The sequence below is a fragment of the Anopheles cruzii genome, chromosome 2, assembly GCF_943734635.1.
Source record: "Anopheles cruzii chromosome 2, idAnoCruzAS_RS32_06, whole genome shotgun sequence".
Classification (NCBI taxonomy): domain Eukaryota; kingdom Metazoa; phylum Arthropoda; class Insecta; order Diptera; family Culicidae; genus Anopheles; species Anopheles cruzii.
The window spans coordinates 5545323-5567196 of NC_069144.1; the positions used below are offsets into that span (position 1 = coordinate 5545323).

The 21874-nt window shown below is 48.0% G+C and overlaps 4 protein-coding genes and 1 long non-coding RNA gene across 7 annotated transcripts; 3 read left to right on the plus strand and 2 right to left on the minus strand.

The window, feature by feature from the left end:
* Positions 1-2831: 2831 nt before the first annotated feature.
* On the minus strand, positions 2832-6596 carry LOC128268918 (protein aubergine-like). The gene is made up of 4 exons (XM_053006221.1): positions 6493-6596; positions 4104-5688; positions 3264-4022; positions 2832-3178 (listed from the first exon to the last, which is right to left on the minus strand). Exons 2-4 carry the CDS (start codon positions 5666-5668, stop codon positions 2914-2916), a joined length of 2589 nt encoding a protein of 862 aa, XP_052862181.1. The 5' UTR covers positions 5669-5688; positions 6493-6596; the 3' UTR covers positions 2832-2913.
* Positions 6597-7034: 438 nt separating this feature from the next.
* Positions 7035-12375, plus strand: LOC128269074 (eukaryotic translation initiation factor 5). Of its 3 annotated transcripts, none has more exons than XM_053006422.1 (7): positions 7035-7163; positions 7871-8097; positions 8638-8731; positions 8800-9062; positions 9597-10168; positions 10233-10524; positions 10605-12375. In XM_053006422.1, exons 6-7 carry the CDS (start codon positions 10312-10314, stop codon positions 11781-11783), a joined length of 1392 nt encoding a protein of 463 aa, XP_052862382.1. In that variant the 5' UTR covers positions 7035-7163; positions 7871-8097; positions 8638-8731; positions 8800-9062; positions 9597-10168; positions 10233-10311; the 3' UTR covers positions 11784-12375. The 3 variants fall into 3 exon arrangements, with proteins under 3 accessions (XP_052862382.1, XP_052862383.1, XP_052862384.1); XM_053006423.1 differs by having other exon boundaries at positions 9602-10168; XM_053006424.1 differs by having other exon boundaries at positions 8638-8691.
* Positions 12376-12959: 584 nt separating this feature from the next.
* Positions 12960-14452, plus strand: LOC128276122 (membrane-bound alkaline phosphatase-like). The gene is made up of 3 exons (XM_053014593.1): positions 12960-13236; positions 13309-14188; positions 14248-14452. The coding sequence occupies exons 1-3, from the start codon at positions 12960-12962 to the stop codon at positions 14450-14452; spliced, it is 1362 nt and encodes a 453-aa protein (XP_052870553.1).
* Positions 14453-16296: 1844 nt separating this feature from the next.
* Positions 16297-17361, minus strand: LOC128268514 (uncharacterized). Its single transcript, XR_008269149.1, has 3 exons — positions 17071-17361; positions 16927-17015; positions 16297-16447 (listed from the first exon to the last, which is right to left on the minus strand). It is a non-coding gene; the product is annotated as an uncharacterized LOC128268514 (long non-coding RNA).
* A 512-nt stretch (positions 17362-17873) lies between these two features.
* On the plus strand, positions 17874-21669 carry LOC128277411 (ceramide synthase). Its single transcript, XM_053015864.1, has 6 exons — positions 17874-17982; positions 18582-18997; positions 19071-19575; positions 19643-19873; positions 19944-20042; positions 20118-21669. The coding sequence occupies exons 2-6, from the start codon at positions 18732-18734 to the stop codon at positions 20259-20261; spliced, it is 1245 nt and encodes a 414-aa protein (XP_052871824.1). The 5' UTR covers positions 17874-17982; positions 18582-18731; the 3' UTR covers positions 20262-21669.
* Positions 21670-21874: the final 205 nt, after the last annotated feature.

Genomic DNA, 21874 nt, shown 5'->3' on the forward strand with positions numbered 1-21874 from the left:
AGGACGATCGCGCACCTGTCGGACGATCGATAACATCGCAGCGCAGCCCACGAAAACGCCGGTGGCGTGCGATGGTGGTAAGTGAAGAACCTCAGCCTCAGCCTGTTACTGCACGAGGCAGTCACAGTGCGCGTAACTAGGTCTAGGTCAACGGACCATCACACTCATTGTCCCGATTAGTATATAAGGAGACCAAAATTGGCAATAAATTCAGAATCACTTTGGAACTCGAAAGGAGAAGTTTATTGCCAATCCGAGTACAGCCTAATCTGATCCTCAACCCGGGACAATCTGCCCCTATCCCAACGGTCGAAAGAACCGCTCTCCCCTCTTCGGGATAGGCCTCCACCAGTGAGAGGCACACTAACTGAAGAGGTATTAGAGAGTCGGGGCTCGAGGCCACTTTCGGGCATTTTTGTGCGACTGCCGTCCCAACGAGCAGACGGGTCCCTCCTTCGCGGGGCCTGCTCGAAGGGCCGTGCACGAACACCATCTATCGGCTCGAGCATTCGCCGCAAATCCAGACTGTCAATCAGGCAATCGATAAATTCAAGCGGCTGTAGCTTGACCATTATTCTGCCGCTGTGCAGTCCCTGTGTGGCGGTGGCTGCTGCGTGATGAAATCTGATTTGGATGTGTGGTTACCATATACACACCAGAAGTATTTTGCACGTCTCGTGCTCTTCCCTGGCCTGCTACTGGAGCTCGTTTGCCGTCCGCCAAATTTACCCATTTTGTCTCACAGTTGTGAAATTCTGTTAAGAACTTTTTTTTTTACGTATATTTATTAAATCCTAGGTTGAATACAAAGTCAATATGTACAAACTGGCACTTATTGCATTATTCTACTAGTCGGTTACCTGTTCGGTACTCCGGCACGCCTCCATGGGAACTATACCGCTATTAAAAAACAAATGATGACCAGTGTAGCCTTCAACTCTTCTGGCATCGTTCCCGTACACCACACGCATCGTAAACTTTCGTTCCGATCGCGTCTTCAGACCTAACCCGGAACAAGAACAACAGAGAGAGGGTGTGAGTGCGGGAGAGTTGCTAATCGTTAGCTCCTGCTTTCTAAGGGTTTTTAGAGTTGTTATCAGTGGTGATTCCGTGCGAATCCGAAACCACAGTTGGTGGGAACGGTGTGCGCAGCTCGTGCCAATAACGAAATAGCAGAATTAAATGCTCTGCAATCTGCAGGCGACGCGCAGCGGCAAAACTCGTTGAGTCACCGCAAAAACCGTGGAGATAAATCGTGTGCTAGTGTGTGTGATAGTGTGCGCGGCTTTCACCAGTACACTCAGTACTAGGACTCAGCGCACGCTGGGCGAGTTACTCAAGTAATCACCCTACACTACTAGCAATAGCGCTATCACTTGCTAGCTAGGGAGATGAGCGCCAAGGGAGACGAGGCGCTGGAGACGGCGGCAATTTTTACAAGGAGCAAAATTGTCGCACATTCTCCGAAAGGTAAGGCGGAAACGTAGGGGGGATGTCGGCTGACGGAGGCAGGTACCCCCACAACGGCAAGCAAAGAGGGTGCGCAAACGCTTTCCAAATGGTAAAGCAACGCTTTCGACAACTGTCAAAAGTGGGGTAATTGGTGAAAGTTTATTGCTTTCTACACAACTTAGCCCCGTCTTATAAAGTTATTGCACTGTTTCCTAACAATTGCTTTTTCATTATAATTACAGAAACGAAGGCGTGTAGCTCATATTTCGGGTGCCCAAAGTGCATAATGAAAGGCATATGGAGCGATTTTAGACAAGTGTCCTTCACCAACGGTAGTTCACCCGAGCCGAATCACACGAAATATGAGTCGCCTCTACGTACGCATGCCGGATTCATGGGAGGAGCAGAAGAGCACAATACCAAACACAGAATACCCGAGGACCCTAATAGTTGTCCCCTCCAGGAGTTAGGCATTGATGTCGTAGAGGACGTCCTGGTAGGAGATGATCGTCATCTCCTGCACTTAGGAGCAGTAAGCACTTTTTTCGAAACTTTCACCATGAACGGAACCACGGGGAGCTCGACAAAACCATTGCCATGTGGCCGCCACATACATGGGCTTACATTTTGGACGTAGCTGGGTACGTGGTGCTGCAAGCATCCCTCAACGAAGCTGATTTTGAAATCTACTGCTGTTTGCACTGGGGCATAGCAATTTGTAAACGAACATGCAACGAGAGATATTTGTCATATGCAAGGCGCCTTCTTAAAAGATTCGTTAAAACATGGGGCGAAAGAACCGGCTGTGTGCCTTATTGCATCCACAGCCATCTTCACTTAGTGGACGAAGTACGTGCGAAGGGACCGTTGCCGGTGAATTCTACCGACCAAGCCGAGAGGCCAAGCTTACCTCCACCACCACGTGAATACAGTAGACAAAGCAAGGGCGTCCCAGCAAGTTGTTGACGCTTTCTTCCATCGTGAAAAGGCGTTTACTCCACTTCCCTTCACCGGCCCTATCATCACAAACAACGGTTATCATCACAAACAACGGGTTCTTTTAGAAAAATTCTTACTAGGAAGTGAAAACATTTCGCCCAATGATAAGGATGCCTGGTTTCTGCGATAATCATCAAAGCTTATATAGTGTGCAAAATGGAAACATATATAACTTTGAAACTCTTAACTTCAGAGTTCTGAGATTATAGTGCTAAATGTACGGTAACGCACCAGAATATAATGAATATGAGGAAAAGCGAAATGAAGCGAATCGTAGGTTAGGAAAAAAGGAATAATGTGAAATTTTTAAAAATAGTCGCGAAATATGGAAATATTTCTGGAAAAAATTGCGTCAGTACTCTTTGAGTACGCAAACACGAATCAAAATGTAAAAATGATGGCACCTGTGGCTTTGCTGTTTCGTTTTCGCCTCCACGCGCCCAATGCGACCTTATCTGTACCTTACAGATAGTACAGTCGCTGTTCCAGCGCTTCGTGAGGCTGTTGTTTGATGAACTGGGATACCAAAAATGCCAGCTTATGAGCATACTGGCAGACTGCCGGTACTCGTACGGCCCCAGACCAATTGTAGTACAGCAGCGTCTGCTTGCTGGAGTACACCTGCAGCTGATCAGACGTCAAGCCACTCTCGTTGAAGATGATGTTGTACGATGTCGGCGACACCGTGCCCTGGCGTACAGACTGCGACACGAGGAAGAAGTCCGACCTGCAGCGGATAATAGTAAAGCGCAATCGACACACGTCCGATTCGGTTACATGTAAGATATGATTGTTTTTATAACGAGACTTACCGTTCCGGTAGAGTGATGACGTCATCGACCACAGTTCCAGGTCTTGGGTTGCTTTTGCCCAAGAACAGGCGAGTGTTGATGCGCTTACTGACGACAAGCACTGCCATCTGAGGCTTGATTTCTTCTTTGTTGCCTGCGTAGGCTTCAGTGAGGCGCTTCTTGATGGTTTGCACCTCGTGTTCGACGACATGGTTCAGCTGTCCATCGCCAACGCCATCGCGGTAAATGATTACTCGACGCGGTAACGCTTGTGTCCCGAATTGGCTCTGGTAGCTACGCAGAGCTTTCGTAATGTTGGTCGAGATAAAGTTCGACAACTCTTCGCCCCGGCTGTGGTGTTCCACGCTAGAAAAGTAACGTGGTTCCCTTTGGTTCGGGGCATACATGGTAGCCACGAGTGCGCCGTAAGACTTGGATTTATCGTGCGTATCGTTGCACACGTCGAATCCAACAATCATGACACTGGTGAGCGGATTCTTGACCATCCAAGGTATTCCTCCCAGCTTGCACGTCAACTGGATCGCGACTTTAGTTCCCACCGACATCAGGCTGTTGGGATTGCCATTCTTTGGGGTTATGGTGCGCGATTTGATGACCTGCGTCGGGATAGCACGATCTACGCAGCATTTCTTCTTGATCGCGCCGTAGCGATCGGCACGATCGTTCGATACTACGCACATGATGAGCTGCGGGTCCTGGTTGACGATTTGGTTGAGAGCTTGTACGTAATTATTCATCTGGTCAGTTTGAATGACCGTACTGAAAATAAAACAACACACAACACAGATGCATCATATTTGTTGGACTACATACCGAATCTTAAAAAAAACGCATACTCACAATTGCGGCGGTGCGATCTGCATCCCCAAACCTTCCGACACTTTTGTCAATGTGCGAATGAAATCGTTGATCGTGCCTTCACTACGCCGCTCAACTACCACAAACCAGCGTTGCAGTGGCACCACCTTGAACATTCGGTTTCCGCGGAAAGCGTTTGTCCAATCCGCCTCTGGACCAGAGGGTGCGGTCCTGTCTCCGCCAAAATATATTGTTTCTGGAGCCAGTACGCGAGCTGGTAACTCTACGAGGCGCCTATCCAGCTCGGTTTTCCAATAAGTGAACACTTCGCGGCTTGCCGGCGAAGTATTCAGGCGCTGGTTAAACTTTTCCAACCGCTCTATGCGTTTATCCGCACCAATCCGGGTGTGGTCGGCGATGGCTCGCATTAAACGCATGTTATTGCGCATGTCGTCTGTAATGCCCGTGGTTTGGCACAGCTCGGGCACCAGATAGATCGGTGTCGTGATGCCCGAGCGCTGCATGCGCATTGTCGGGGTCGACACCAGCAACGGTTGTTTTGGATCGCGGATCTGTCGGTTGTACGCATCTTTGAAGTACTGCAAAAATGTTATCGTCGTCCCGTCTTTTTTCGTGAAGGATGAAGACGGCGTCGTATTCCAATCGACGTCACTAATTTTATACGTCTTCTGGTTGTAAACGCACATGACAACGGAGCCGATGACTTCTCTTGCGAACTGCTCTTTATTTCCGATCGCAGCCATGCGCGCGTAGACTGTGTCGGTGCGAACCACACGATGGGTCACATCGACGCACATTAGAATATCCTTCTCGTGTTGTCTTATCGAGGTTATGTACCCCGGGTACAACTCTAGATTGAACTCTGGGACGGCGATTTTTGCTTCTGGGTCGAAATAATGACGGTTCAACTCCAACAGCTTCAGGCTGGCCAATGCCTGGCGATGCAACAAGTTAAGTACCATCATGGCCGCTTCCGTAGTCATATCCACCGTGCCAACGTGCCGGATCTTCAGCTGGTACAAATTACTCGTGCGTTCATCCCTCACCTGTATCTCCGTCTCTTCGTTTTTCAAGCAGTTGTAAAGGAACAACATTGTGCCTTCGTATATATACGGTCCAAATACTGGCGCCTGGCTCCTCAGCAGAGCGTGCATGAGCCCTGTGTCCTCCACAGGCGGCTCGAAATCTATGCGATATTTGAATATCACACTCTTTTCCTTCCTTACCAACCGGAAGTAGTTGGCTTGCAACTTAATAGGCTGTCCTGAACTTCCTTGTTTAGTAGCTGCCAGGCGCGTTACTACTATCTCCGGTATGTAGCGCTTGCTCCTGATAGCCCCGCGGCCACCTTGTGCTGCGCCCTCGCCACGCGGAACGGCCACCGTCGAGATCGACGCACTACCGTCGCTTCCACCTGCCGGGACTAAAGAAACTACTGCTCCTGCTGATGATGAACCACCACCACCAGATGCTTCGCCGTCACCACCACCGGACTGTTTCCAATTAGGTTGTGATCCCGGACCACCAGCAGCACCTTTTTTATCGCCACGGCCGCGGCCGCGTCCCTGCTGTCTTGATGGATCCATTGCGTCGCAAAATCGCTGATCTAATATAAAATTGTTAAAAAAAATTCACAATTGTTCGATAAGAAGACTTCCGAACAGGAAACAATAATTCAAGGCTTTTATCGAAATATGAATCGAATAGTTTTCTTCATAACTCGTAAAACAAAGCAACAGTCGATCGTGGTACCACCGCTTTCTGCCATGCGACTTCAAGCGCAGAGCGGACATAATGCCACACAATGTGTGCGCGCAGAAGAAATGCAGAATGCGGAGTAAGCTGAATTGGATCCCTTCGTTCACGCATCGCGCGATGCAAGCAAAGCAGCATTATTTTAACTTTATTGTAACAAAGCAGCACACGGCCGAAGAATGAACGGATACGAACGACGATGGGAAATGTGGCTTCATTTTGGCAAATATATCACAATAAGCAAAATGACAATATTTCCTAACTTTTTTCCTAGCGCAACACATATTTAAAAAATATCAAGTGGCATTAAATTACAGTACTAAAAAATGCCCGGCCTATAGTGCCTGGCCTTGGATCAAGCGCGTTAGCGCTACACAAAATGGACGTTGCTTGAAACATGATCGAACGTGTTTGACACAACCGCCGTCCTTAGCATTTCTAGGAAACATGTTAAAACATCCACTTTCGACAAATGTTACGCGTCGCACGCACTAGAAAGCGGCCTAATCTAATCTACATGCGACCTTAATACCTTATCGACCATGCAGCCGAATATTATCTCTGCCAAAATTCCAATATCGCTATAGGATTAGGGATAATATAGGGATTTGGGGGGGTGAGGAAAACGACATTTGCGCGCTAAAAACTGGCTTACCTTTGCTGAGTTCAGTTCTGCTGTAAATTGGGGGTCTCTTCTACCGGCTTGCACCACTTCAAGAATCACTGCTACTTCGACGAGCTCACAAGAACGAATGAAATTGTTTGGCTCCTCGAGATGCCGGAAGATTGGATGTGAAGCAACGCAGTTTCAGCGTCAAGGTTTATACACACCAAGGTGCTACTTGTCATAGAGCCAAAACCGCGTGCATAAAATCATCGAAAAACGTCTCGTTAAAGTTGTAGCGAGACCGGCTGATGCTTTAGTACCAAACCTTTTTTTTTTATTTTGTTACTATCATACTTTTCGCTGCTCTATTTATGGATTTAAAACAATTAATAAGCCAGCGTTGATTGAATGTGTGAACCTTGGGCTTGGGCTCTTGCGCGGGCACAGTCTAGCCCAGAACCGAGTTTGCTTTCTTGTCATATTATGACGTAGCAATAGCCGACACCTTCACGTGGGAGTGAAGAGAGCAGAAATACCGAACGTCAAATTTTCTTACTTTAGCGAGTGGAACCGAAATGGGGTTTGCCGTGGAAACATGCGTTTTCTCACGTTCTTGCCATTTTTTCATCACTTCTCTTCATCCAACTGTGAACGAAGTTGTGTGAAAATCCTTTGCTCCGCAGAATTCGTGCTTGTTCCTGCCACATTTTACATACCGCGTAAGTTACATCTAATTCACCCGATTTGCTTCTGAAAGAAAACGAAGCTTCTGCTGGTCATCAAAATCGTCGGCCCCTTTTCCCGACAAATTGACCCGTTGATTTTTCTGATGAGAAGACGAGACGTGGTTCATCTCCCTGTCTCGCTCTTGCCAGCACGCACGCGATTGGATTCGTACTCGGGCCTTTCACTCGTTTCCTCCGTCTGCAGTTTTTTTTTGCAGATTTATGCATGAACTCTATAAACGGGCAAATTTTAACTTGCGTAATTAGAGGGAAACGGTCGTTCTGTTTGATGAAGCATCAGGGTTAGGACGGAAAATGTATTTCGTGAAAGATGATCCGCTTTTGGTTTGGGCAAACTCACGCACGCATTCGACTTACGGGGCCCGTCCCTTAATCAGCTCAATTGCAGATGGACGTGATTCGCCATATTTTTCTTGTAACCTTTTGTCACCTCCCAACCAACGGCCGTAATCTGCAGAAGCAAGAACGGTTCGTACGTGGCATACGCCGCGAAACAAAATTCCATGCCATTTTACACAATGAATAGTTTTCTGCGAACGTAGTAAGCCAGGTGGAGCTTTATAAAACGTCACCGCACGTCATATTGGATTTTTATGATTTTTCTTAGGTTCTTAAAAAGTATAATAAATTTCCCAATCTATACGCTTCAATCTCGCTCGCTCTATCTCTACTGTGCACAGGTCTACCGTTCGTAGTGTGAGGTCTAGATAATTGAAGACGTTGAATTGCCCCCAAAACAGCTCCATCAGCACCGGATCAACCGTCGAGACGTTAGCTGCTGCTGGTGTAGCCCTAACGTGTTAGCCTGCACAGTCGGAAGTAGTACAGTTGTGCCAATTGATTACCAACAGAAAGGATCGCCTGGAGCGGCGGCTAGCGTTTTATATGAATTTAGAAAACGTACAAGGTAAGTTTACTTTGCGTGAAGGGGAATTGAAAACGGCCTCCCTCGTAGAGCTTTGAGTAATCAGTGTTTTTAGAGGAACAATAAGTGATTATTCTTATTCTCTGGCAAAATTGTCCAGGTAGTTGAACAGTCACAGACTCTTAGTGGGTCGGCTTCGGTATCCAAAAATAGCTATCTATAAGGAGTTTCATTCCCTGCCTTCTTTGCCGATCTTGGCTGAGTGTACTTCGATTGCATCAGATGTGATCAGCCATACGCACTGCTGCAGTGCCTACACACTCTGTCGCTGTAAATAGTTTCGTTTTCGGACGAATGCAATAAAAATGCCACGTACCGCTTGCGAATGTTGCGCTACTTTGAGGTTCGTGCGAATAGTCGCACAGTGAACGCGGTTGACAGCTTGCTACGCTTCCTGCTTTATTTTGTTGGATTATTGAAGCTACTTCATAAAATAAAACACTTTGGCATACCCGTCACCGTGATAGTCGCGCACTGTATTGATTAGTTGGTTGTATTAATGAGGATTTACTTTTTTCACAGAAACATCAGCACTCAAAGGAGCACCGCTATCTCCCATATTACGGAGTTTCAGTGGTACGACGTGCATGATTTCGCATAGTAGTAAAAGTCTTAGGTACGTGTCCGTCTAGTGTTCGTTGGAATGGTAATGACTTGAGTTTTCTGTTTTCTTCCCTTTCGCAGGACTTCCAAATATTCTAGCAATAGACATCGAAAATTACAGCCGTTCAGAGAAACGTGAAATTGCCCCTCGAAAATAGGATTCTACCAATTTTATTTAAATCAAGAATAAGCATCAACCTTAACTAGTTTACTACCGCCGGTACTGTGAATTGCATACATTACGTACATATTATTAATCGTACGCTATAAGCGTCGCCCGCCCCCGGCAAGTTGGAAGCCAAGGAAGTAGGAGCCGTGGAATAAGACGTGGCAAGGTATAAAAGGTGAATATCGCCCTCTTTCGGCGGAGCCCGGCGTAGCCATTTTCTGCGAAAGCCAATTACACGGTTGCAAAACTTTACCAACAAAATCAACGGAGAACAAATCTATGAATAACCATTTGTAATCGCATCGAGAATCGGTGACAGGTCTCGCTTTGCCGAGAAACTCTCGAAAAGGCGCAGCTGGCGATCACTCTAGGTTCCAAATCTTGAAACAAGAAACCGAATGATTTTCGATCATCGATCACCGTTCGATCATCACCTTAGCCTTTGAAGGTGACGGCAGAGAAAATTTTCCTCTACGGCATTTAGCTTGTGTTTGATTAATTTATTTTAATTTTAAAAAACAACATTTAACGACGTTTTTGTTGCTGTTGATTGGTTGGTTTGTTGAGTTTTTTTTACTTTCGCATCGCTTTAGTTCTTCTCTTTTTGTTACCAATTTTGTTTCTTACAATTATTTAATATTTTTCACCGGCTACATACGACTACACTATTACATCGATGCGCCGAATGTTTTGGGCCACAACGTACCAGATCAGCGTGTGAGGTGTTTGGGATCGACTGGCAAGGAACGGAAGCAGGCTTTGTGTGTCTGCCAGACGGTGGCCAACGGGTTAATTTTTGTTCTCGGTCAAGAGATAAGAGCGATCTGTTATCGACCCACGCCAACACCGTACCACAAATGCTGTTGCTATCGACCAGTCTACGAGTCGCGAACGCCGAAATCGTTTTTTCCCAATACATCCGTCCGGGTGGTAGAAGAAGTGCCGCCGCAGCTAGTCGCCCAGCGCCGTACAACGACGACGAACCGACCCAAATGCATTTGTCTCGTGTGCAGCAGCAGTGCCGCTGGTTTCGCTAATCGAAAGCAAGCCCAATGCTGTGTCCTTCCGCCGGCATTTAGTGCAGCTGACCGTTGAACCTCTGCAAGCCGACCGTTGAAAATTTGCCTCAAAGCTGGCCGATTCGGATTGGTAAATGCGCTAAAACGACGACGACGATCCCTTTACTCTGTCCGGTACGTGGTGAGTGGAAGATACAAACGGAACGTCCTTTTGTTGTGCTTTTCGGAACACCGTTAAGCGTGAAGCAGCAAGGAATCGGATGTAAGCACTTACCGTTGGACTTTGTTTTGCGATCCATAGATACTCAATTTCGATTATTTTCCAGCTTTTTCTCGCGACCTTTGCCGGTAAATTTTTGCTGTGCTCGTAGAAATCGCTGAGAGCTTCAGTGTCCGGTCAGCAACATGGCTACCGTTAACGTGAATCGTAATGTCACCGACATCTTCTACCGTTACAAGATGCCCCGCATCAACGCAAAGGTAGAAGGTAAGGGCAATGGCATCAAGACGGTCATCGTCAACATGGCGGAAGTGGCCCGAGCCATCGGTCGCCCGGCAACCTATCCGACCAAGTACTTCGGTTGCGAGCTGGGAGCCCAGACGCAGTTTGACTACAAGGTAGGGTTGCAAGTTTGCTTTCGATACCCGCCCAATCTTTCTTTCGTTTAATATTGCATTTTTTTTTTGCATTATCATAGAACGAACGATTCATTGTGAATGGTTCGCACGATGCGACGAAGCTGCAGGACCTGCTGGATGGTTTCATTCGCAAGTTCGTCCTGTGCCCGGAGTGTGACAATCCCGAAACCGATCTGATCGTGTCGTCAAAGAAGGGAACCATTGCTCAGGGCTGCAAGGCGTGCGGTTTCCACGGCCCGCTCGAGGTGAACCACAAGGTGAACACGTTCATAATCAAGAATCCGCCGAACGTGAACCCGGCCAGCCAGGGCGCGTCGCTCACCGAGGGCAAACGCAGCAAGCGTGCGAAGAAGGTGGGCGAAAACGGGGAAGAGTCTGCCGGCAATCTGAACACGACCAATGGTGGCGCAGATGAGGCGAACGGTGACGAATCACCGAACGAATCGATGTCGACCTCGGCGATTACGGCGACTGTGAAAACCCACGAGGAAGAAGACGTCAGCTGGACGGTGGACACGTCGGAAGAAGCGGTACGGGCCCGGATGCAGGATCTGACTGATGGCGCAAAGAACATGACCGTGTCGGATGATTTTGACAAGACGGAAAAGGAACGGATGGACATCTTCTACGTGCTGGTGAAGCGCAAGCGAGACGCTGGCGAGTTGGACAACGTGCAGGTACACAAGGAGCTGGTGACCGAGGCGAGTCGGTTGGACATTCAGTCAAAGGCCACGCTGGTGCTGGCGGAGTTGCTGTTTTCGGCCAATATCATCCAGGAGGTGCGCAAGTACCGCAACCTTTTGCTGCGCTTCACTCACGAGGACAAAAAGGCACAGAAGTACTTTATCGGCGGTTTGGAGCAGATCATCTCGCTGCACGCCGAAGAGCTGATGCCGAAGGTGCCCGGCATTCTGAAGCTGTTCTACGACAGTGACGTCCTGGACGAGAAAGTGATCCTGGACTGGTCGCAGAAAGTGAGCAAGAAGTACGTGTCGAAGGAGATTGCTGGCCAGATTCACGAGCGTGCCAAGCCCTTCATCCAATGGCTGCAGGAAGCGGAGGAAGAGGAATCGTCCGAGGATGAGAACGATTCGGATGTGGAGATCGAGTACGACGACCGCGCTAAGGTTGACTCGTTGCGCAAGGGGCCGGCAAAGCCGGACCCGAAGAAGGCGGCCGCTGCCGCCGTGCAGCATGACGACGAGGACGGTGATGATCTTAACATTGACGATATCTAAGAAGCGCACACCATTCGTCTCGTTTTTACACGGCCCATCGTTCGCCTTTTCGTCTTTTGTCCCCGGCACACCATGTCACTCGAGCAGGCACAATTTAAGTGTTGTCACTGCTCCGTTAACCCCGAACAATACCGTTCGGGCGAGGGGAGCATCTTGCCCTAGATTGGTCGACATTTGGCAAATTCCATTGTTTTGTTTTTTCCTTTGCAAAACAACAAAATTGATTTTTTTCAACAATCCGCATCCATTGCGCACCGTATACTACACAGCTTCTGTATTGTGCTTATATATCAACCATTTTGCACGCACCCCCCACACGGTTTGAATTTTGTTTACTCCCAGTATCATCTGCATTAAACTAAAACCCCTAGAACGGTTCACATTGGCAAGAAAAAAGGGCAAATTTAGCTTTCTTCGCATCAAAACGTTTTCGAAGAACATCCACACGGAGGTTCTGTGGCTGGTGGCCAGTCTAAGTGCGGCTTACATCGCCGCACCCTACCGGGCAATACCTTTTGTTCTGCATCGTCTTCTACTTCCTATGTTAGATACAATAATAAACCAATAAGCAAGAAAAACCAATAAACATTATAATTGCAATTAAAATGCTACGTCGCGCAGTTGCGTTTGTGTTTACCATGTGTTTACAGTGTTTGGGTTTGGCAGTTTTTTGCATAAATTGGCCTCAAATCTGGTCAGCAAAATGTTCTGGTTACCGCAAAATGTGCTGATTTTCGATGAAAATTTTTTAACTGATTAAAAATACATGAAGTATATTGAAAAACATGTGAGAAATGGTTCACAACTAAGAGGAAAACTTAAAAACTATCTGAATTCCGATCATGGCAAATCTGCGGTCTTTTGCGATCATGGCAAATGGAATAGAACGAGAACGATGTTTGAAACGTTCATTCGACGGCTGTGCCAATAGATCGGTTGTGAACCGAACCTTAATTATACCTACCGAGAGTGGGTAATGCTTTGCGAACATTGTCTTGCCACCTTAACTCTCCATGCGGCTAATAACGTTGGTAAACGTAGCAGTATCGTTGCTCTACCCCATCTCAGTATCTTATCGGTGTTCATCTCGCGATCATACGTAAATATTGGCGAATTAGAGGTTTGCTCGCAGTTCGCTCTCGCCATTTCGTTCAGTCGAGCCTCGCCAAACTTGCAATGCAACGGGAAGAGTTTAACATCGAGACAAGCAGTAGGGCGGAACGAAATGGACCTCAAATTGTAGCATCAAACGACGCGGAAGACGATCATGGGTGGTCGAGGAAGCGCTTTGTACCGCAACCGTGCGGGGTTTTGCGCCATCAGGTGTTTGTTGGAATACTGATAGCGATCGTGCTCGGAATCATATTCATCTGCGTCGCGTTTATGATAGCGTTCGAGAACGAAGAGCAGCTCGTGGCCACCGTTGATCTTCACTCCGTGAAGCTGCCGCCAGGTAAGCAGGAATTGAAGAATTTGATTTCGTTTGCGTCGCCCCCCTGTATCACGTTGTTCTCCGCATTTGTAGCCCAAGCCGTTTGGTTTGCGGCCAATCTGGACGAGCTCTACAACGCAGTGCGCGTTTCGCAAAATGCACGACGGGCGAAAAACGTGGTGCTGTTCGTCGCCCTCAACCAAACACGACACGGGCCGTCGTCGGAACTGGACTATCGGCCGGTGTGGGAGAGTTTCCCGCATTTGGCGTTGCTGCGTGCTGCGCAAGGGCAACGCGAACCGTTCGATCCGACAGCCATTTTCTGTGGCATTGAAACGCAACCCCAAACGCTCGGCTTGGATTCGTCCGTCCAGGGACCTTGGGATGTGTGTGTCGAAGGTGGCGGGGGCATCAACGAAACGCAACGCGCGTCGTCGATCGTAGATTGGGCACAGGCCGTTGGCCGTCGTACCGGGCTGGTAACGAACGGCGAGATCGTACACGCGTTCCCAGCGTCCCTCTATGCTCACACACCCAACACGGACTGGACTTATGCGTCGCCCGACTCGAAACGCTGCGAAACGATACAATCGCAGCTAAGCGGCGGTTCAACGGGAAGGCAGCTCAACGTCATCGCTGGCTCGATGCAAGGTTGTCCCGGGGCCGGAGATTGCCAGCGAGCCTTCGAGCGGCGGTGGGAAAATCAAAAACAGGACGAAGGTGAAGAGTACAGGGTGTGCACGGACAGTGTTACCGATCTCCTAACCGTGGACGAAGTACCCAAGCATGCGCTTGCATTGTACGATCAACAAACGCTAGCGGCAAAGGGATCATTCCACGATCTCACAGTAGGCGCGGTCCGGATGATGGACAGCTCGGAAGGATTCCTGCTAATTGCCATTGTTGACCCTAGCGTGGCGGTTTCTCTGACCGAACTCGATTCTACGGTGCAGGAAACGTTGCGAAAGCTAAGGTGAGCGCATTACACACCCAATGTAGTCTTTTATCTCTAACCATTTCGTCTGATTTCAGTGATTCTCGAGACGATAGTTTAGTGGTTGTTATTACCGCGAGTTCCGGCGACCGTTGGGCTGCCGTGCATGCCACAGGCCCAATGGCGCATCTGTTGCACCGCGTGCACAATCAAACTTACGTGGCCCACTTCGTGTCGTACGCCGCACGGATAGGTCGATTCCGCGACACGGACTTGGCCAATTTTGTGTTGGAGATTTTTTAGTCTACCTGTTACCGACAGCCGCCGATATCGGTAGAGCCAGCTAGCCGCCAGCCAGCCAGCTAGCTTGCATGCCAGGCTGCAAACAAGCTGAAGACCCGCATACGAGCCAAGAGAGATGATCACCGATCGACTCACGAGTGAGAGAGATCATCCCCAGTGAACAATTTTGAGTGCCCGAGGTACCCCTCGGCCTGAGGAAGGGATGAGGAAGGCTGAAACCGAACGCCCCTCTGCCTGCGGCAAAGACGAGAGGGGGCGGGCGCGACGCTCGCTGCAGTGAGCAGGCCGGCTCATGAGGGTCCGCTCGTGGGCAGCGGCGGAAAAGAGTGGAGGAAACCACGAGAGAAGAGAGTTCCACGCGCGAGCTTGTGGGTTTCATTTACCCGGAGAGGGAAGGGAGGAAGGGCCGAGCGTCGAGTCGGACACGAGCGTGTGGAAGACGAACGAATGCGGGAAAGGGAAAGGAATAGAAAAAAAGAGACAGCGAGGTCGAGAAAAAATCCCGAACTCTCTGATCGAACTTCAGTCTGTTTTAACTTCGAGTCTGTCCGGACTTAGGATTTTTGGTTGACCTCGCTCTGGCTTTCTCTATAAATTTATATTTTCTAAGTCCCCAGTGCAAAGTCTCCAGTGATGTGCATTTCGTTCCATCATGTTTGATCCTGATAAAATAATACAGGTAAGTTTATTGGACAGTGTTCCGTAATGTTCAAATAATGTGCAAAAGTTTTCACTTTGCTCGTTTCAGATGTCCAACTAAACTATGGATGGGATTCCAACACAAAACATGCAACAACAAGTGTCTGCGTCGTCATCAAGCATTATCCGCACCGCATCATACCGATAGTGAAAAGTGAGAGTGAGAGTGATCCAAAGAAAAGAGATAGAAAATATACCGTTTCGGAACCGACCAAATACACGAACTATTTTATTTGGGGTCGGGAAAGAAGAGAAAGAAAATGGGGGAATACGAAGAAAGAGGGGACACATAGAAGAGAGGGAGAGAGACAAGGGGCACGCTCGAGAGAGTTTTGATCGACGGCTGGCCCTTTGCGCCATTCGATGGCTCGGCGACGGCCCAGTACAATTTGGCAAAAGAAAATATGTACAGGACCGTCGCCGAGCCGTCGATGTCAACCGTGGATTTTCGGCTCGGGCACTCAAAATTGTTCACTGGGTCGGTCGACACTCTCTGGGACACTCTTGGCATTACGAAAGAACGAGGAGTGATAAGCGAAACGCCGGACCAGACGGACTAATTTGAGTCGCTTCTTTCGGGTGACCAATAAAGGACTTCAAGATACGGAACGTTCGCGGTGTTTGATTATTACTAACACTACCCATTTATATGTTTAATAAAGCACAAAATGATAGAAGAGCCAGTTTTGGTACGAATAGCCCAAGGAGCAACTATGTCCGTTTTTGTGTCCGTTTTTGTGTCCATTGGACAGTCCGAAACAGCGTCAGTGGACTCATTTTCGACACCAAAATGGACTCATTTTCGTCACATGTCAAAATGGCCCATTTTATGGCAAAGCTTTGTTGAAAATTATAGCGCATGTCTAATATTCAAAATTATTATAGCAAACCAGTAAAATTATTTTTCATTATGTAATTATTTATTTATTTATTTTAAAAGTACAAACTTAGTTCGTTACCCAGCGACGAACGCACAATCGCCGGGTTCACAATATTACTAACTATTACTACGCACGCATTGCATTACAATCTATTGGTTACAAACACCAAAAAGTGGATATTCTTCCACACGATCTGCGAGGCGCGTTAAAAGAACAAACAACCAGTTAAGACTATGAACTTTTGACAGCTGCGTGGTGCACGTTACGAAGTGGCCACTGGTCATCTGGTAAACTGCGTGCGTACCTCTTCCACGTTCGATCCGATCGGTCGTGTGAACCACCTCGTTCATCACAAACTGGTACAGAATGGTCGTCTTGTCGGCGTTGTCCAGTCCCACCATGACAAGCTTGTGTTCTAAAACGAAACATGAAGTAAATAATCATTAGCAAGTTACAATAAACATTAGCGCTACAACGGGGAATTGGAACATCAAACGAAAACCATTTTACGGTTGGCCATTTCAGTATAATGTTACGTTTGACGATCAGTGAATCCATGTGGCCCACAAACGACGATCAGTGTCGCTAAAAAACCAGATTAAACAAACTATAATTGCTCGCTGGCGGCATTTTTGGGGTATTTGTCACGGGTTACGAACACCGCGTTTTGGCGTGAACCCACTATCAGTGCTCAAAACAGGTCCCCTTCGTCGCTAACGACCTCACAGCAAAGGGCCCACACAGTCAGCTGCAGCATTACCACTGATCCACTGATTCACAATCCACTGAACCGAACTACTGATTGATAGATTATCTCACGCATGACCGTACAATTGCTTTGGCGCAGGAATGTCTGCAACACCCTCGCCACGCATACCACTTTTCTTGTCATACCTCTTTGTCCAGTTGGTTGGCTGGATTCCCTGGCAGTTGCTGCGCACATCGTTCTCATTCAATTCCAAGTCATCCAGCACTCGTCTAACCTGCAACGAAAAGGATGCTCATTTCACTAAATACATTTCTTTACACCTTACTTACCTTTATAATGTTTGAACTGATTCGAAACATATCGCCGCACACCAAATGCTCGTTCCAAAACCAAATGAATGGCAATACACCATTCATTTATGCCGTCGGGTACAGTCGCTGTGTATGTATCTGGCGGCAGCGGGGTTCGGCCAGGTACGCTTGACGACGTTTTTACTATTTGTCGATGGACCAAGTACGGAGCTGAAATAGAACAAGACATCAATCGGTGCACAAAACTAGAATTATTTAAACGATTAGTTTGACCCATAACACGGAACAACCAACGAAATAAACGAAACGAACTACACTGACCCGCCGTCGCCGTCTACTGCGTAAAATGTTTGGCAAACACACATAACACACATACACACCGGTGCACCGTTCTAATGTAAACAAACAAATCGAATCTGTTAGTTTATTCGCCATAAAATAAGCGTTGTTATAACGGTCAGCTTTGAAGTGTCCTTTCTGCTGACGATACGGACTCTTATCGTCGTTAGAGTGTCCTTTTGCCGACGACCGGACTGATTTCGTCACATTAACGACGACTATAGTCCGTATCGTCGGCAAAAGGGACACTCTAACGACGACTAGTGTCCGTTTTGGTGTCCGTGTCGTCGGTGCGCCGACGATTCGACAGATCGTGGCTCCTTGGGAGGTCTCTCCGGAATTTAGTTGAGTCACAACCAAATGTGTAACGCAGGTAACGCCGTTTTAAACCCTTCGATGCTTGGTCGCGCCGTACCCAAACAAAGGCACCGCCGACACTAACACCAGCACACCTCGTGTGGGTTCTTTTCTACGGCGTTACGGCGCCGTGCGGTCATTTAGTTGGTTGAATTTGCCGCAACAATAACTACGCACCTGTGGAGGGCGCAGCGCCCGCAAACGCATCCATCTTCATACACTTCATTTGATCCGGTAAGTTTGTGATACAGGTCACTCTTGCCAATCGGCCGCTAGGAAAGGTCAATTTCTGTGGTCAATCGGTCGGTGCACGTGAACGCACCTTACTCGCAGATGAGTGTGTTATTTTTCTTCTGCCAACGCTATCTCGGTCAGGGGAGCTTCTTATCATTAAACCCACCATTCCGTAGAGTGGCTGCGATAAGCACGAACGCTTGCCACCCGAAACACACCAGAAAGCGACATAAATACTCTTCGTTCTCCGCGATACATTATGTAAGTTGCTGACACAATTGGCCCATGGGACGGGCTGCTTGACCACCGTGAATTCCCAGGATAGAGGGCAGAGTGAGGGCTCGACGTAACAACAGCTGGCATCATCCCCAGTGCGTATTCCTGTAGGGGCTACGAAAATAGTGCGTCGTTGAATCATCATCCGCGATCATTAGACAGTTTGGCATGGTTTGGGGTTTCGCACCGACTCGCACCACAGAACCGTGATTCGTGTGACTTTATTTACCATTTCAATTGACTCCTTTTAACCCTGCATGAGGCGCGAACGTTTATTTCACTTGTTTCACCTTCGTTCCTTTCCCTTTCTTCTCGCTAAATAGAACCGGGCCACCCCTCAAGTTCTCGGAGAAGACGATGATCAGTTCTGCACGGTGCACATAAAAGCGCGTTTGTGTCCTGAGCCGCCGCAAGCCGAGGGGAATCGTGCGAAACTTAAAACACCCAAAAACGACGCAGTTCGAACCGGTACAATGGAGAAGATCAATACGCGTGGTTGCGTTTTCTCGCTGCTCTACTCGGTCGGTTCGTTTGCACTGGCCACCGCCAGTCTGTCGTCCCTCAACCCGAGCGATCGGATAACGGTGCAGAAGGGAGCTCTCCTGATCAGTCTTGGGTTCGTGTACTTTGTCGCACTGACAGAGTTCCTCAACAAACTGCTGCTGCGGACGTCGCTAGGCCACAGCTTTGTGAAGCGCTACCGGTTACGAGTAACCGATGTGCTGGAAATTACGAATAAGTAAGTCAAGGGTCAAACGGGAAATGAACCTTTGCAATTGTTCATACCATCACGAACACTTCTCCTCCGAAAGGGTCGTCTCGGCAGTGCAGGCAGCCTTCTCCTGTCTGGCCGGTCTGTTCGTGTGCCGCTGGTCCTGTCCGAGAAACTTCCTGCACGCATCGCACTTCCTCTCGGAGTCCTACGCCTGGTTCGCGGCATCGTACTTCTTCTACGATCTCTGGTCGATGTACAAAATTTATGCCGCCGAAGCGGCCATCAAGATTAAGGCCAAGCTTGGACTGCAGGCACGCGAGGTGCGTGAGGGCACGAACAACAGCACTGGCGGCCGGCGGGGCCGTGATCTGCGGAACGTAAACGGCGGTGCAGTGAATGGTGAAGTGCGAGAGAAGCACGGAGACGAAGACGGCGGCCAGTTGCAAGCGTTGGACGACATACCGAGTGTTGGCCGGGGTACGCTCTCGTTCGTCAGCCCGTGCAAGCTTGGTATTCCAAGCTTCGCCCGGTACATCATGTCGCATCCGTTGATGGTGTTCCATCATCTTTTCATCGGTTCGTATGGGCTCATGGTGATTTCGGTGAGTGTTGCCAGTCGACGAGACACAGCTTTATGTTTTATTTACGATAAATTCTCCAAACTCACAGTTTCTTCGTGGAGGGCTTGGAGACTGTGTGTTCAGCTTCATGTACATGATGGAACTATCGACGCCATTCGTATCGCTCCGGGGCATTCTGAGTGTGATGGGACTGAAGAAGTCAAAAGTGTACGTCATCAACGGACTGGTAATGCTGGTCACCTTCTTCTGGTGTCGCGTCTTCCTGATGCCTTATGTTTGCTACTACTACAGTCAGGTGGTAAATCTGCCATTTTTTGAGGTACGAACCCTCCCTTACGTGAATATTGTAAGCTAGCTCATCTAATCATCTTGTTGTCACAATTGTACAGGCCGTGTGGAACTTGCCGTGGGGATGCAAAGTCAGCATTTTGGCACTATTTCTCCCCCAGCTCTACTGGTTCCGGCTGATGGTACGTGGCGCATTGAAGGTAATCAAACGGCGGTTTAGCAGAACTTCAAGGTGTGTGTTTTTTTAACCGATGCTTTTATCTCCCCCCAAAAAGGTATTCTTCCCACCGAATGGTGCCCACAAGGGTAACGTGCCAGGTGGCGCCGCTTCGTGTGCAAACGATGGAGCGACGACCACCAATGGCGCTACCATTAAACCGTCACAATCCAAAGACAGTGAAATACGCTCTTTATTGTAAGAAAACAAAGCAACCAGCGATCAATCAAAAGTTAAGCTTGAAAAGGGGGGCGCAAGGGAATTGCTCGTGTGGCGACGAGTCCGAGCAAAGCAGCCCTCGGTTAGCGGTACAGCGTAAGTGTTATTTTGTGTGTAATTGGAATATTCACCATGCGGTATTGAACGAGCGCAAAGAAGCACAAAAGTGCGTTGTTGTTGCACGTTTGAAGATCCCGGTTTCCCAAAGGGGTTTTAGCGATTTAAACTAGCCATTAAGTGCGAACAAACAGGAAGGGCACGAACGAAGACAACCCGTTCTTCCACGGAGAATCGTCAACGCATAGTAGGATTCAGCTTCAGCGCAGCTATTTAGTTACCTAGTCATAGTCATTTTTGCAACCATAACGTAGACGCACACGGAGAATAGTTAGCTGTAGAGCGTGGCGATTATATCGTTCTCTACGTGCTTCCACATGTATCTTGCCGTTTGTTTGTATCATCCTTTAAACAGAACATTCACGAGGGGCGCATCGGATGCATTATCGTATAATAATGTGCAGGAACCAAACCAAATCAATCTGTGTAGGCTTATTGTGTATCAGAAGCATATACTCTGGAAATACGTTACGCTGGACACAGACACCCGTAACTAATGCAACGATCATTGGCCAATATTTGCAAGTTAGAAAGGTAGAAGTTTTTGTGCATTTTTTCTACCGAGCCGAGGCGCGCACAGCCTTTTTTGTGCGTATTGTTAACTTAATATACAAGGATTTCATTCGGAAGCGCGCGTAACGTATCGTGGCGAGAAGGAAACATCCTACGAGACACGAAAGATTGGACAGTAATCCCAGGGGGAAAAGAACCCTAGAAAAGCGTAGGACTGATCAGGATTAAACCTAAATCACTTAATAACTGTTTAATGGAGCTTTTGTAATTAGTGTGATCTGTTTACCCAACTGTTAGAGATGTACACCATTGTACACCATTTTGGGCATTTTATCAAAAGAAGCAAACGTGTGCCGCACGGTCTAGAAAATGAAGATGAACGGTGCATTTAAAGCCACACAAATCCGTATTCAGCCGTTGTATAGCAAAATGGTAACGTCATTCCAGATTGTTGCGCTTCCCTTCCCGGCGGGCTTTTTTACGGTGTGCAGTAGTGAAACAATTGGGAAAGCGAAAAATATACAGAAAGAAAGAGATTCGTTCACGGAACAGATAAGCGCAAAATGTTTTAGACAAAAACGAAACATTTCTCTGGACAACAGGGAAGACACGCAAAAGGCGCACACGACAAGGAGCTACATTCTGATTACGACTAATATTAGCACACTGAAGGGAAGCGAAACCGGAAGAACATTGTAAGAATCATACCAAAATGGGGTGTTTGTGTACCAGTTTACAAATAGAAATATAATATGTATTGTATTTTCTCTAGTCTTTCCGCCTTTTTTATCGGTAAGCACTCGGCAAGACTCTTCTTGTCGGGTACAGTTAGAAAGAACGGGCTTTCCACGAACAATAATTCGAATGGTCAACCAACTTCCTGCATTTTTCGTTCGAACATTTGAACGGTTCTCTGTGCGAAACCTGAACTCCTCGAGCTCCTACTGTAAACGTCGGCACTAAGGC

Bases quoted from the DNA above. Each gene is read 5' to 3' on its own strand.
- LOC128268918 (XM_053006221.1), bottom strand. From the start codon at position 5,668: ATGGATCCATCAAGACAGCAGGGACGCGGCCGCGGCCGTGGCGATAAA. The intron at 4,023-4,103 runs GTGAGTATGCGT...TTTTATTTTCAG, and splicing joins CAGATCGCACCGCCGCAATT to TACGGTCATTCAAACTGACC. The intron at 3,179-3,263 runs GTAAGTCTCGTT...TATCCGCTGCAG, and splicing joins GTCATCACTCTACCGGAACG to GTCGGACTTCTTCCTCGTGT.
- LOC128269074 (XM_053006422.1), top strand. From the start codon at position 10,312: ATGGCTACCGTTAACGTGAATCGTAATGTCACCGACATCTTCTACCGT. The intron at 10,525-10,604 runs GTAGGGTTGCAA...GCATTATCATAG, and splicing joins AGACGCAGTTTGACTACAAG to AACGAACGATTCATTGTGAA.
- LOC128276122 (XM_053014593.1), top strand. From the start codon at position 12,960: ATGCAACGGGAAGAGTTTAACATCGAGACAAGCAGTAGGGCGGAACGA. The intron at 13,237-13,308 runs GTAAGCAGGAAT...CCGCATTTGTAG, and splicing joins CTCCGTGAAGCTGCCGCCAG to CCCAAGCCGTTTGGTTTGCG. The intron at 14,189-14,247 runs GTGAGCGCATTA...GTCTGATTTCAG, and splicing joins GAAACGTTGCGAAAGCTAAG to TGATTCTCGAGACGATAGTT.
- LOC128277411 (XM_053015864.1), top strand. From the start codon at position 18,732: ATGGAGAAGATCAATACGCGTGGTTGCGTTTTCTCGCTGCTCTACTCG. The intron at 19,576-19,642 runs GTGAGTGTTGCC...CCAAACTCACAG, and splicing joins ATGGGCTCATGGTGATTTCG to TTTCTTCGTGGAGGGCTTGG. The intron at 19,874-19,943 runs GTACGAACCCTC...ACAATTGTACAG, and splicing joins TAAATCTGCCATTTTTTGAG to GCCGTGTGGAACTTGCCGTG.